General features: G+C 45.1%; 1 protein-coding gene across 1 annotated transcript in view; it reads left to right on the top strand.

The window, feature by feature from the left end:
* Positions 1-15,303, top strand: part of agmo (alkylglycerol monooxygenase) — a 42,246-nt gene that overhangs the window by 11,099 nt on the left and 15,844 nt on the right. Inside the window, exons 4-10 of the mRNA XM_030371642.1 lie at positions 6,353-6,456; positions 8,082-8,177; positions 9,386-9,452; positions 9,758-9,823; positions 10,149-10,228; positions 11,194-11,328; positions 13,289-13,396. Of these exons, the coding sequence (XP_030227502.1) occupies positions 6,353-6,456; positions 8,082-8,177; positions 9,386-9,452; positions 9,758-9,823; positions 10,149-10,228; positions 11,194-11,328; positions 13,289-13,396 (656 nt within the window). The remainder of the gene's footprint in view (positions 1-6,352; positions 6,457-8,081; positions 8,178-9,385; positions 9,453-9,757; positions 9,824-10,148; positions 10,229-11,193; positions 11,329-13,288; positions 13,397-15,303) is intronic.

Here is a 15,303-nt window from a genome sequence, read left to right as displayed (position 1 = left end):
ACTGATGATTAATAATCATGCAGTTACCTTACTTTACTGAGTTTCCAACGAAATGTGAGATCGTTTCTTACCAACCAATGTCCACCCGGCCACAGTATATCTTAAAGGCTTGTTGAAGTCATGTTTGAACGGGATTCAAAACCAGCTGGCCTCGATATCAGCCGGTTGCCACCCTGTATCCCTGGCCCTTAGAGGGATTGTGGTGAGGGTGTGTTGTAGGATGTAGGTCTGTGAAGAACTTTGACAATGGGCATGTGATTAAGGGACGATCATCATAGCACACATTTGTGCGCTATGACACACCATAAGTGTGTGTGGATGTGTGGAGCTACGTCTGGGCACATTTTCTTTGATATCCACATCCGAGAGAGGGTTAAGTGTGTGTGTGTGTGTGTGTGTGTGTGTGTGTGTGTGTGTGTGTGTGTGTGTGTGTGTGTGTGTGTGTGTGTGTGTCTGTGTCTGTGTCTGTGTCTGTGTGTGTGTGTGTGTGTGTGTGTGTGTGTGTGTGTGTGTGTGTGTGTGTGTGTGCAGCGATTGTTCTGTGGTTGTTTGGTCAGTGCGTCCACGCTCCTACCATTTCTATGACAGTTGATGAAAATAGATGCAACAGGTTGATTCTTCTCTTCTTTCTCTTCCTCCTCCTCCTCTTCCTCCTCCTCCTCTTCCTCCTCCTCCTCCTCCTCCTCCTCCTCCTCCTCCTCCTCCTCCTCCTCCTCCTCCTCCTCCTTTCCTCCCCCTGAATGTATCATTTAAACGGGAAGCACCTTGCAGGGGTGGGTTGAGGTGGGTGTTATCCTGGTTTATCCTTGCAGAGGTGGGTTTGTTGAGGTTGGTGTTACCCTGTAGTGGCCCGCGAGGCCTCCTAATAAATTTTCTCATTGACCTGGGAGTTCTGGGACTGACCTGGCGGGCTGACTTCCCCCCCCCCCCCCCCCCCCCCCCCCCCCGCAGGGTGACCACCGGTTGGTACTGTTGTGTCTGAGGGTCTGGGTCAGGATGTGGGGGTGAGGAGGGCAGTGAGCCAAGAGGACTGAGCAGCTGAACTCTCCTCCGGGAGTCAGGGATAATATGAATGGTGGTCCGCAGGTCAACCCACAGTGTGTGTGTGTGTGTGTGTGTGTGTGTGTGTAGGTGTGTGTTTTTCACATGGTATAGCATATTCATAAAGAATATTGCAGGCTGCCCCACTCAAAATATTATCAGAAAGAGGAAGAGCGTAGCCTTTTGTGGACTTTGTGTGTATATATGTGGTAGGAAGGTATGCGAGTGTGTGTGTCTTTGTGTGTGTGTGTGTGTGTGCGCACTGCCAACCTATGAGCGCGTGTGCGTGGGTACCGCACGAGTGTGCTTCATAAACGTGCTTCCTTCTATCAACACGCGTGACAGACAAGCCCATTTCCACTTCTGCAGGGCCGGGGCCCGACCACACGCTGATGGAGGGGCCAGGGGCCCCGGGGTGTTGTCTCTACACTGGGTGTGTGTGTGTGCACGTGTGTGCGTCTGTGTGTGTTTGCGTGAGAATGTGTGAGGATGTGCATGTGTATGTCTGCCGCAATACAAATAAGCTTCCATTAAGAGGAATGTTTGAAGAGGCAATAGACACAAGAATAAACTGGAGTGCAGTAAGTCGTTTTTGAGGGATTGTGATTGGTGGTTGATTGGATCTGGCTCTGCCGATCTCTGTGATGATTCACTGTCGTCAGCCATCGCTCCAACTCCATTCAAACTGCCTTCAATAAAATAGGAAATTAAAGCAAAAATTGTAATCGAAAGAATACTAGCAATAATATATCAAGTAATTTGATATAGAAAATATCAATATAATCAACGCAGTATAGTCAAACATTCAAAAAATAATAAAAATAAAAGCTCATTCAAAACTCAGCAACCAATGAAAAAGTAATGCAAATAAAAAAAACAGCCTTTAATTATTAGTATTTTGTTGTTTATTGACATTAGAAGTGAGTCTGTCCCCCAGCGGTCGCGCGGCCCCTGCAGTGTCGGGGCCCTGTGTGGTGCGCGGGCTCTGCTGAGTGTTTGGAGAGGAGTGTCTGCAGTGTGTGTGTGTGTGTGTGTGTGGACAGCATGAAGTACATAGCAGCCGAGCTGGGGGAGTGTTGGCCGCCGCCCCGGCCCCAGCACGGCCCTCTGTGTTTGAGTTGGCACGGGCTCCAAGCCCCCGCCAATCCAAACACTGGAGAGCTGTTCACACCCCATTACCCGGGCGATTGACAAGGCATTCCACCACTCGCAGGGCTCCACTTCAAGGGCCGCGCTCCTCCAGCGCCAGGGGTTTGTCACCGAGGGTGGTGATTTGGGCGCCTGATTGATAATCTTGGAAAATCATTTCATCAGGTGGATATTTAAAAGGGTTGAGTGGTCAAATGGAGTCTTTTTTTTTTTGTTCCCCTACTTACTTCCAATTTCCATGTGCAGTACAACTCGGATAGTTTAGGTATTTGTCAGTTTAGTGTCATTTTATTTGGGGGATTTTCGATTTTGTGTCCGGTAATTTTTCCTCCAAATAATTACATGTTTGACTTGATAATCCTTGCAATTTAGAGAACCACACCGCAGGTTACAGGGAGGTTTTCTTTACATTTAAGACAAGCTAAAGAAGTATGAAATCAAACCCTTGACATGTTTAGAATGGACTTTAATAGGTTGAGCCAGTGTCTAACTCAATACAATTTCTCACTTTTCTCACACACCCGAAAAAAATACATTTTGGTTAGCGGAATAACATCAACGTTGACGTGTTAGCGTAAAGCTAAGGCTGAGAAAGTGGATTGACGCGAGACTGGCGGTACTGGCGCCCACCAGAGGCCATGTTGGAGCGCTCCTCTGATGTTTCTTAAGCATGACGGTGGGGGAGGATTTAAAACAAAAAAGAACCATGGACTCTGTGGCATTGGTTCTCACCATTAACGGGGTCTCCCTGCGGGGAAGGCCGTGCCAAACTATGCAGCGTCCCGTGGTGCCTCAAGGCCCGGGGACGTTGGCTTGCAGCGAAGCCTGGCGGCTCAAACTTCCCATCGGTGACAAGCCGCATCAATCTTAAGACCCCTCACTCCTGGACCGAGGGAGGCAGGAGGTCTCCAGTAAGGAGAGGGGAGAGAGAGGAGGAGGAGGAGGTTGGGACTCGGGTTGTTGGAATCAGACAAAGAGGGGATTCTTCAGTTTTTCTGTTGTGTTACCGACCGTCTCCCATAGCGTGGCCGTTTGTATTAATCTTCCGTCTCGCTGTGGTTTATGAGACAGGACTCTCAGAGCTTCTCTGGTGTGCAGCTCCAATAGGAATACCGCTGTTTATTTAACGTCTGACACGCTAACACGTTAGCAGGTATACTCTCCTGTATAACTGTGGTTATACTTGTTATCTGTTATATAGAGACTCACCCTGATCTGTAGGCTAAACACACTTGGCCTTTGGAGGGAGGCCCCTGTGAAAGCAGGTCAAACAGCCAGCCCCACCTTAGGTAAAAAGCCTGTTAACCTGGCCTGGGATGTGACACATAAAGCCATAAACTAAATCAACTGTTGAAGTCATATCATAAAATGTGCATGAGCGAAACAACTGCTCTCAACTCTTCTGTCCTCTTATTCTTCTGTCCCGGTTGCCTTAACCTCGCGGGTCACTGACATCTTAGTCGCAAGCTTCTGTCAGTCGGGTCAGGAGGGCAAAGAAAGTTGGAAACAAGAACAACCCAAACGTCATTTAACTGCCTTCTCGCTTTCAAAATACACCACCTTGAACCGAATTGCCTCCAACCGAGAAATACCCTTCTCTGGGATGGCTGCTGACTCACACCAGCTGAAACAAGACGATAACCCAGTGAAGTAAGTAAGTGAGGTGTGGAGTTCTCGACAGAAGCGGTACTTTTTGTATTTTTTCTAAACATCAGTTCAAAGTTTGTGTTCTTGCGGTGCTCCACCTTCAGCGCAGCTCGTCGGTTGGTAATGGCCGCTCCACTGACCGACGGGGTGTGTCAGCACTCTCGGCCGCTGATAGACACACGCCACTATGCCCACACCTCGCCTCTCGCACACTCTCGCTCTCGCCGACGTGTGTGTTTGCTCAGGTGCCTCTGCCCCACCACCTCCTCCTCACCCTCTTCACTCAACCACCCCTCTCCGTCCCCCCAGCCCGATGGCTTTTACGACCATCCTTCTCGACAGAATTCACAGGTTAATTAATCGGCTGTGCAGCTAGCAAGCGTGCGTGTTATAGATGTGACTTTTGAATATTCACTCAAAAGAGTAAAAGATATTAACAACAGAGCCATCCCGGAGCTAGCTTGAAGCTAGCTTGAAGCTGGCTAAACTTGTGTTTCTGTGATTTTATGGTTTTATTGGTATATATGTATATATATCATATATATATTGTTTAACATAACGTTCATTCAACATACAGTTGGATGAACAAAAAAGCATATCAAAGCGTGTTTATGTGCGAGTGGATGTCTGTATTGACATGCAACTGTTAGAGCCATGCAGAGACTTTATCAGCAAACAAACATGACAACCATTTATTTATTTATTTTACCTTGAGGCCTCAATATCTGGTCATGCTGAATAAGTTGATGGTTTGGTCGTGTAAACCTTTCTTACGAGCACTGGAATCGGTAGTTTTGCCTGTTCCGCCTTTGCCAGTCAACACTGAAATCCTGCTGCCTTCCTGCGAACACACAGAAAGGACCGCCCCTTTGCGGAGTTGTTTCTCCTGATTGGATAAAGAGGGAACAGGATTCCAGAAAAGTGGAGAGGGACTGGAGGACCCATGTTACTGACCAATCACTCTTTATCAGTGATGGCTGTCAGAATATAGAGCTATTTAACACTTTTTAAAACAAATAAGGGGATACTTTACCCTTTAATGAGGGTAAAGTATCCAGTTAATGTTAAGAGACAGCCGCCGAGTCTAACATTGCATCTGACATTCAAATGTGTGTTCACTTGATACGCAGTATCACAGTCCCTAGGGCCTGGCTGTGTTCTCGAGCACAACAAGTTTAAAAAACTGTCAGTTATGGCTCAAAACAAAATATTTTCAACTTTGAAGAGGGACCCGCAGCAACTACCACAAGGTTGTGCGCAAGGCTCCTCCCCTACCTGAAATCGCAAGGGTGCTTTCACTGTCAGAAGACGATGGAGTGAATTGCACCCGGGGTTTAAACGCATCTCAAGGCATTTATCGGGTTGATGTTTCAAAAAACGTAGCTAGCCTTGACACCGCCCTAAGCTATCACACTGAACCATGAGTGTTCAGAACCTTTCTGTCCCTCATATTTGACTACAGATGTCCTATAGGAGGTTAACATGGTTAAGCCATGTTAGGTTATAGTTTTTTCTACAGCCATGGCGCCTGAAAGAGTCAAAGTGCACGTGAGGCAAGGGGCGTGCACGTAAAGGTGCCGATTGCAGCGCAGGGTGGTCCGGAAACGGGCCTGGAGAAACGCAGTGAAACCCAACAAGCGTGTTCCCGTTGGATGTCAAAATGAAGTGTAACATTGATATTAATGTAGCAAGTATCACAACACAGCCCAGGAATGTAAACTGGAGCGTGGGGACACTGTGCTGTACATGGACCCAGCTGCAGTTGAACACTCCGGCCAGGCATAACACGTCAGCCCCTCCCTCCACCAGGAGCACAGCCATAGGTCTGCTCGGGTTCGGGGGGATCAAGATGGCTGCTCACGGCGGGGACAGGGGAGTCCGGTTTCTCATCTGTAGGTTTGATTTCTGAGATGTATCACATGTCGCGTCCGTGAGAGAGAGAGAGGCAGCTGGACGCGTGTGAGCATTTTTTTAAACCCTGCGTATGACCCTTTTTGGGTTAGGACGTTAGTGAATGCTGGGGTTTGATAAAGGGTCCCCAATTGGATTCCGTCATAATAGTTTTCATTGAAAACAGAAAGTTGATGAATATTTTGCATGTTTCGTAGTGATTGGCTCAATCACCTGGTGACATCACAAAGGTCCCTCAGATGTGGACAACCCCACATCCCAACTCAAGTATCATGGAAGTCCAAAGAAACACCTCATATGGGTTGTTTTGTGTTAAATAACGCTTGTGTGTGTGTGTGTGTGTGTGTGTGTGTGTGTGTGTGTGTGTGTGTGTGTGTGTGTGTGTGTGTGTGTGTGTGTGTGTGTGTGTGTGTGTGTGTGTGTGTGTTTGTGTGTTTGAGCCTGTGTGTGTCTGCCTGTGTCTGTGTGTGTGTGTGTGTGGGTGTGTGTGTGTGTGTGTGTGTGTGTGTGTGTCTGTGTGTGTGTGTGTGTGTGTGTGTGTGTGTGTGTGTGTGTGTGTGTGTGTGTGTGTGTGTGTGTGTGTGTGTGTCATCCATTCCCATAGAGGTGTCCTTCATGTGGGCAGCCCACCAGGTGCACCACAGTTCAGAGTACTACAACCTGTCCACAGCGCTACGACAATCCCTGGTTCATCACTTTCTCTCCTGGGTAAGGTCAACCATGGTTCTCTGGGTTTTCTCCCCTTCTCCCTCACGTCCCTTAACTTCCCTGATCTCCAATCATGTTTTCTCGTCTCTTGTCTTCTCTCGCTTTTTCTTCTCTTCTATCCTCTTTTCGTCTCCTCTCCTCTTCTTCCCTCCTCTCCTCTTTTCTACTCTTCTATCCTCTCCTCTCGATCCTTCGAAGTGGCCCATATCCAGATGTCAGACACATTTCCTATTCACTGAATGAATGGTCCTCGCACCTATGATGTCACTTGGCCGAGGTTCAGGTGCTGCTGAAATAAAAAAGCACTGCAGCTTGCACAATGCAATAGGGCAGAGGTCACTAATAGGCGGACCACGGTCCGGGTCCACACCCGAACATACTCCTATCCGGACCCGGATGTATAAAAGGCAAATTATTGAAAATAATTACGTTTTGACTGAGCGGTTCTAGTTTTACTGGAGCAGCTTTCCTAGCCATTACGGCACTGGTTTAGCCATCCGGGAATCTCAGAAACCAATAGCATGCGTTGTAATTCTTTGCATGTGAAGCTACTCAGCCAATCAAATCAGTGCATTCTGATAAGCATTTTGACAAGAGTTTGTGAGTGAGATACAGAAACAAACGAGGGAGAGACGAGTACTGTCAGAAAAAAGTAACTTTACATGGCACGCTATAAACAGTAAAGGTTGAAAGCAAGTATAGACAGACTCGTACCATGTTCTATCTTCACACGGGCAGTTCAAAAGCCGTATGTCCCATGTGTTCCGAGACCGTGGCGATCGCACATGTGGACCACGGTCGGCTCCCCACACAGCTGTGAGGCAGCTTTCCCACTTTGAACAACCCAATATCGTTCCAGCCTCACCAGCGAGCCCCTATACATGTGCATGATGATGAACCTGATAACACCTCTTTATTTAATTGTTCTTATTTTAAGATACACTTTTTCCCAAAGCCCTGGCTTTTATGAATTGTGTTTTGAAATGCCCTTATTGTACTTAATGAGAAAATAACATTTATTAATAATTATTTATAATAACAATAATTATGTTTAAATATTAATGGACTGTGATTTCTTTATTTGACTTCATTAAGCTGTTGACTAAATGCAAAAATTGATAAAACTATGAGTATTCATTTATAAGGCATCATTTATAATGCAAGTTCAACATTAAATTATTCTGAGGAAATATTCTCTAACTGGGCATCTTAGAACATTTCTTTGAGTAATATTTTCTTTATATAGAACCTTCACACCCATACTCACACCAGCATATGAGCCTCTGGAAATGTATGTTGTGAAATATTAAATACCATCTAAATATTCTTCATAAAATTGTATTTACAGTTGATTGTATAACCAAATTTCTCCTTTACATTTTTTGCATTTATAATCAGATCTTTATTTTTAAATGTATTGTTTTATGTTCTATATTTCAATAGTGTAAATGTTGTTTCATTATTTTGCTTTATTTAATTATTTAATAAAATTGTATTAATATTTGATGTTAAGGTCAGTGATATGGCATTTTCTGTTCAAAAATGTGTTTAAAAAATATCATTTAATTTGTTTGGTAAACAGACCATTTCTCCAACCATTCTGGCGTGTGTTCAAACCTTCCCAGGTGTTCTACCTGCCCATGGCACTGGCCGTTCCCCCTTCCGTGTTCGCCGTCCACATCGAATTCAATCTCCTCTACCAGTTCTGGATCCACACCGAGGTGAGTAGGTTGTGTGCGTGGGTGTGTGTGCGTGTGTGTGTATGAGATTACTTCAAATCACCAACTAAACTTGATACTGCCATTGGCTACCCAGTTGCTGTCACATATGGCAGGTTAATATTACGAAGCTATGACAAATAATCGCATTATTATTGGTATTCATGTGTTTTATTATAATAATAATTATTATTATAATAATAATACTTATTATTATGATTATTAAATTGTCATAATTTTTTTTAGAAATGATGAGTAGTAATAGTATTAGCCGTACACTAACACTCTACACTTCATCTTTATTCCAGATAGTATATTGTTAAAAAAACTACGGAATTACGTGTGGCTTGCAAGCCTGCGAACACTTTCAAACATCATAAACATGTGTAATGTGTGTAATTAACCCGTATGAACGGCAGTGGTGGAAGGCGTCTGACTACCAAGCGTTTAGCGTCTGGGACTGTGGGACCAACCGTGGTTATAAAGCCATTCCAAGGGAGGAGGTTTTCTCACTCTGTTCCCTGTGCAGCCATTTTACCCACTGTTCTCCTTCCTCGACCGCGGGCTTCAGTGGAACCTGCGTTTAATAAAATATAATGAGGTTTTATGAAATATTCCAAACAGAAGCATTGGCTCCCACTCCGCCTTGAAAGTGACTGGGAGAATCTGTTTTTTTTGTAATTCTTTTTACAATCCCTGTGATCGTTAGAGGGAATAAATGGTTCTGGAAAAGCCTTCCATCTTAAAGGGCACTATTAGCGAAAATCGGCCTTAAGTCGTCACAATTCCTTCTGAAGTGATGTAATTTATGCCTGTTTTATGGGGTCCTTTTTGCTTTTTTTGATGTCATGTAATTTATTGGCGTTCTATTGGCCCCGGACTCGTTCCAACCGCAGAATCTGAGAAAGATATGGACACAGAAAAAATATAAAAACTTTTCATTCAAGATAAAGTTTCTCCTTTTCAGTTATTGTCTGCATGGACTGTGGGAGTGTGTTGTGTGTTGTGTGTGTGTGTGTTGTGTGTTTTTTTTTGTGGGTGTGTGTGTGTGTGTTTGTTTGTGTTCTTGGCTCCAGGTACTATTGTGTGAATAAATATGGTACTTGTATTGTATATTCTGAATATTCCCAACCCTTTTCTGAAAGGAACTAAGACCAGTACATGTCAGTAGGCATGTCAGTAGGTGCTTAGCTGTTGGTGTTTCTCTGTAGGTGATCAAGGACCTGGGCCCCCTGGAATGGATCCTTAACACCCCCAGTCATCACAGAGTTCACCATGGTAACACATAGTTTCATCAGTCAATCAAGTCTTCATCACTTAGGATCTTTAGGATATAGTATTTTCATTCCATTTTATTTATAGCGGGCAGTAGTCAAAGTTAGAGGGAGACTTGTGACTAGATCAAATAATATCAGCTTTTAGTCTTTCTTGGGTGAACTCATCTGCTAAATGGTAAAAATACTAAAATGTCTAAATGTTGCTTTTTAATATAAATAGGGATTCATTTTCGCTGTCTCGGATTGAGCTGACTTGTGCTATCTTTTCAACCTGTGTAGTCTTATATCAGACCTTTGACTTGACAGGACGTAATCTGTACTGCATTGACAAGAACTACGGAGGAGTGCTGATTGTATGGGACCGACTGTTTGGTAAGGAACTAACAATGCTATGCGTAGACATTCGATTCCCTGGCCATGACCTTAACCCTGCCCAGCTCAGAGGTTCCATTCCTTTCTCACGGCATTTTAGGATGTTCATCGACGGGCATATAGTTGCGAATCATTTATTCTTGTTTCATGGGGTTAGTTAGCTAAATATTCAATCAGTGTCACCTGCAGTGTCTGTCCCTGTCTTCATGCTGTAAATATCTTGGAGCTATTGACGGACTATCGTATATCAGATATTAATTGCTGTCGGTTATGAACTCTCTCTCTCCCTTCCTCCCTCCCCCCTCCCTTCTCCCTCCCTCCCCAGGTACGTTCACCCCTGAGAAAGACAAGGTGGTGTACGGCCTTGTGTTTCCCATCAAAACATATGAATCCCTCAACATTCAGGTACGTCTCGTTCTCTACATTTCAACTTCTTCTATTTTCATTCTCACTTTTTTTTTGCGTTACCTCATCAGAACTATGTGCTATAGTAAGACATTGGTGTAAAGGCCATTTCTGCATAGACAACGCGGGTCACACACACGCGCGCATACACACACACACACACACACACACACACACACACACACACACACACACACACACACACACACACACACATCCATCAATACACACATACACACACACACACACACAGACACACCCCTGCCCACATGCACACACACACACAAACACCCCTGCCTACATACACACACACACACACACACACACACACACACACACACACACACACACACACACACACACACACACACACACACACACACATCCATCAATACACACATACACACACACACACAGACACACCCCTGCCCACATGCACACACACACAAACACCCCTGCCCACATACACACACACACACACACACACACACACACACACACACACGCGCACACACACACACACACACACACACACACACACACACACACACACACACACACACACACACACACACACACACACACACACACACACACATCCATTCATTCACTACATTTATTCTTCTCAGGTTCACAAGTCGCTTTGGATAGAGGAGTCTGCTCCATGACTCTATGTAATGTAAATGTACCAATTGCAATTTGACTCACCATTAAAAACCCACTGGCCAGCAGAGAAGAAGAGGATGCCCATGAAGAAGTCAAACATTATTTTGTTAGTGTTAGCGGCTGCCATTGACTCAATGAGAGTGAAGTCTACCTGTGAGCCAAAAAGCATTTTTATTTTCAGATTGAAACACCAAAGTAGTCACTTGGTCTTCATGTTGAAGTGGTTAAGTGATCTGTGTTTGATTGGTCTCACACAAGTATTGCACTCATGGACCTTTTCCTTTCCCCCCCACTGACAGTTCCACTACTATCGGTATTTGTGGAGAAAAGCCAGCCGCTTCAATACATTAAGTGAGAAGCTGTCGACATTTTCCAACGGACCGAGTTGGAAACCTGGCAAACCGAGACTGGGCGATCACGAACAAGTCCCTCATGCAAGTAGCCTTTCGCATTTGCTACTTTGTCAGTGTTTATCAATATAAATATATATTCTTTAACATTTACCTTAGCTTTAGTTTAGTATAAGATACACACACACACACGCACGCACGCACGCACGCACGCACGCACGCGCGCACACACACACACACACACACACACACACATAGACAACACAATGTCCTGCATATGAGTCCCATGCTCTGTCATTACGACACATCTGAAACACAGAGCAGACATAAAACACAAACACACGCCCATTCTACAAGTTAACAAGGAAATGCCACAAGAAATAAGTACGACTAGCCTTTGTAAAGGGAACATAGTGAGCTAATTTTCACTCCTCTTTAAACACAGTCAGAGGGATCAAATTCAAATCCAATTATACGTGTGTGTGTGTGTGTGTGTGTGTGTGTGTGTGTGTGTGTGTGTGTGTGTGTGTGTGTGTGTGTGTGTGTGTGTGTGTGTGTGTGTGTGTGTGTGTGTGTGTGTGTGTGTGTGTGTGTGCTTGTATGCGTGTGAGCTTTCGCTTGATGTGCACAAAGAGGTGAAGTCTGGACTACAATTGGGTGCCCCAGTGGTTAGCTTTGAAATAAACGCTGATGGGGACCTATAGTGAAGTCACCCTTATACTTCACACTTAAACCAGATTGTAAAGAAAGTCAGAAAGGAAAAAGGCCTTTTTTCTTTTTTTAATAGAGCCGACCCCTAAAAAATCCAGCAGGCTGATTCTGACCATGCAGACAGAGCTGGAATGTGACTGAAATATCTTAAAAGGCTTCCCATTGTTGGGCCCCGGACAGGGGCGTGTGGAGGGGGCGCGTGTTGACGGCCCTGCGTGAGGGAATGAAAGGCACAGAGAGAGAGAGGGAGAGAGGGAGAGAGAGAGAGGTCCAGCAGAGGAAGGAACGAGGCAGAATGTGTTGGAGCTCTGTGAGACTGAGCAGAGCTCCGGTGCTGCGGGTCAGCCAGCACCAGGTCTGTTTCCCCGCTCCCTCCAGCCGCACCACCGCCTCCAGCCGCACCACTGCGATCCAGAAAGGACCACCGCCACACCGTACCCCCCCAGACCCACCTCATCCACCCCCACTCCCGCTCCCCCTAATATCACTCCCTCGTGAAGAAAAAGAGAAAGGTAGAAATCGAGGTTGCAAGATTGGCTCTTTTCGTCACGCTCCGTAAAATAAAGGGATTGTTTTTTCCTTCCCCTAAATGATTTCACACATTATTAACTTCATCATCATTTATGTACTTCGCCCAAAATGTGGAGAAGCATATTTTCACACATTTTGTTCTTTAAAAGAGTTTTAATTCATTCTTTTTTCTCCCTCACGCTTCTGTGGTTGTTTAAATATATTGTTATCCGCGTGATACACACATGAGATCTATGTGTTGAGCCTGTGATGGCAGGAACTGGGAATGCATGGCTACGGCCTCCATCGCCACGGTTACCGCCAGCGCAGCTTTGTTTATTTGCTTCCCTTGAAGCGGGAGGGAGATCCATCCCCTGAAGAACTCCATATTAATGTATTTAGAGACGGAGGACGGCGAGACAGAGCGGAGGGAGTCTCACTGGGGTACAGTGAAGAGGACATTTGTTACCACGAAGGGGGACCACTTTAGCATTCTTCTATTTAACTGACCCGTCAAAATATCTTCCTTGTAACAATTTAGGAACCCGTTAATTTTACACATTTGTTTCTTAAGCACAAAAAACGACGGCCAAACATTTCTTCAATGGATGAATTAACTTATTTCCAAGCAAAGAAAAAAACATACTTTCAATTAAGTGTATTCTTATTTTAGTGTTTTACTGTCTGTGTGTGCTTGTGTGTGTGTATGTGTGGGTGTATGGGCCAAAGCAAAAACTGCAAAAACGTGTTTGACACGTTTGCTGTGTAATTGTTTAATGTGTGTGTGTGTGTGTGTGTGTGCGTGTTGTGTGTGTGTTTACAGTTAACTGGGAAGGAGCTGCCTCTTGATCGTCAGTTATCCCTGGCTGCACGCCTCTACCTGGTCATCCACTTCCTGCTGGTCCTGGGCCTGTACTTCAAAGTCAAAACGGTAGGCCTCCTCCCTCTGGGATGACAGTAAAACTTAAGAGCTTCTTAAGGTTCAACACTGTTCTTCTTAAGGGAGCCGTTTGTATTCATTATTTATGTGATGTTTATGTGATGTGAGTTCTTTGACTTTTAAACGTCCGTACACATTCAAGCCAGCCTGAAGTCATGCAGTTCTTGGATTTGCTGAAAAGCAACTCTGTTGGCGACTCAGGGTGTGCCTTGCCCAGGGGTATTTCCTCATTGTCTTTTCCCCTTCCACTTGCATGTCAGTACACAGCCGATATTGCGCTGCTCTGGGTTGTGTGGAAACGACCAAAATTACTTCTTCTTTCTGTTTACTAGCGCCGCATGTGAACATGTGCACATATTTATTTTCCCTCGTTGATTCACCAAACCGGCTTCAGTTTTCTTGAGGCAGGTCCCCAGTGAGTCCAACTCTTGTCTACAAACCACGACAGAATGACTGATCGCCCTTCCCCTCCACAACAACCAGTCAGTGATTTTCCACTAGGCCGGCCAACAGACCCCCGCACCCCCCCCTGCACCCCCCTATTTTCTCCCCCACAAGCGAACCAGAAGAAGAAGAAGAATAAAATGGCCGGTCTCCTCAGCAGTTATCTTTGGCATCCCTCTCCCTCTCTGGGGAATAGTTTTGGTTAGCCACCAAAAAAATGAATCCCCACACCCCGCCCTTCAGCCCAGACCCCCTCAAACCCACTCCCGACTCCAAAATGGCTGCCTGTGGTCCCTGTGATCACCTCACTCCTCAGTGGTGCATCTTGAGTAGTGTCTCTCCACCGTGGTCTCCCCCCTCTAGCACACAAAAACACTAGCACACACACAGGGTCCCGGTGGACTTAGATGGGGGGTTCCCACCTCCACCTCCTCCTCCTCCTCCTCCTCCTCTTCTTTCGTCTTGGCGAGGGAAACATCAGCAGCAGCTGGTGGTCCTTGCAGTGAACACAAACGCCCTAATTGTCGAGTCAAACATCTCCCAACCCAAATAGCCTTCAGGACGCAGCGGCAATCAGGGACTTGGAGGGAAAATAACAACGTCAGCACCGGAGCCAGACAATAAATCATGTCACTGTGTGTATTTATACCCACATGTTTGCTGGCCACTTACTCGCCCTGACAATTGATGATACGGTGCGGGACAACTTATGGGCTCCGTGCTAATTTGGACGCAGCGCCGAGGCTATTTCAAACGGGAGCAGCGTCGCCGTAGCTACTCTTCAATTACATCATCAGCGTCAAGACTGGTGTGTGTGTGTGTGTGTGTGTGTGTGTGTGTGTGTGTGTGTGTGTGTGTGTGTGTGTGTGTGTGTGTGTGTGTGTGTGTGTGTGCTTCATTATAGGTTTGACAAAGTGGTTGGTACCTTGATAAGAGCTCTGTGCTCTGCAAATACGGCCTTTCATCCACACTTGGTAAAAATACATTTTATGGGTCTGTATTGAACACGGTGTGGTACAATGTTGTGCAGATCACGGAAGAGGCTGTCAAAGTAATGTAAACATATTTTCTAAGAATGTACGATTCATAATAATGTTTAAAGATCGGAAAACGGAAATCAAGCATCGTGCTACTTTCCCAACTTATGATATTAATTAAATGAGGGGAAAACAAGAGCAGAAGTTTAAGAAGTAAAGGTTGTACAAACAATTCATTAAAATGCAATCTATTTTATTTGGCACAAGTTCATAATGTAAAATAACATTGGAATTTCTCGTTCCAATTAGTTTACATCACACTGTCACGTCTACATGAACCAAAGTACACCACCACACCCCTGGCTTTCATCGCCAGCATATTATTGATTGATAATAACCAGTGTGAATCCAATTAATTTCCAATTATCCAGAGCAACAATAATATAAAAAATGAAAAAGCTACAATCAGTCTACTGT

Source organism: Gadus morhua, chromosome 11 (genome assembly GCF_902167405.1).
Source record: "Gadus morhua chromosome 11, gadMor3.0, whole genome shotgun sequence".
In the NCBI taxonomy this organism is placed as follows: domain Eukaryota; kingdom Metazoa; phylum Chordata; class Actinopteri; order Gadiformes; family Gadidae; genus Gadus; species Gadus morhua.
Note: the sequence above shows the minus strand (reverse complement) of the source record. Positions and strands in the feature narration are given on the sequence as shown.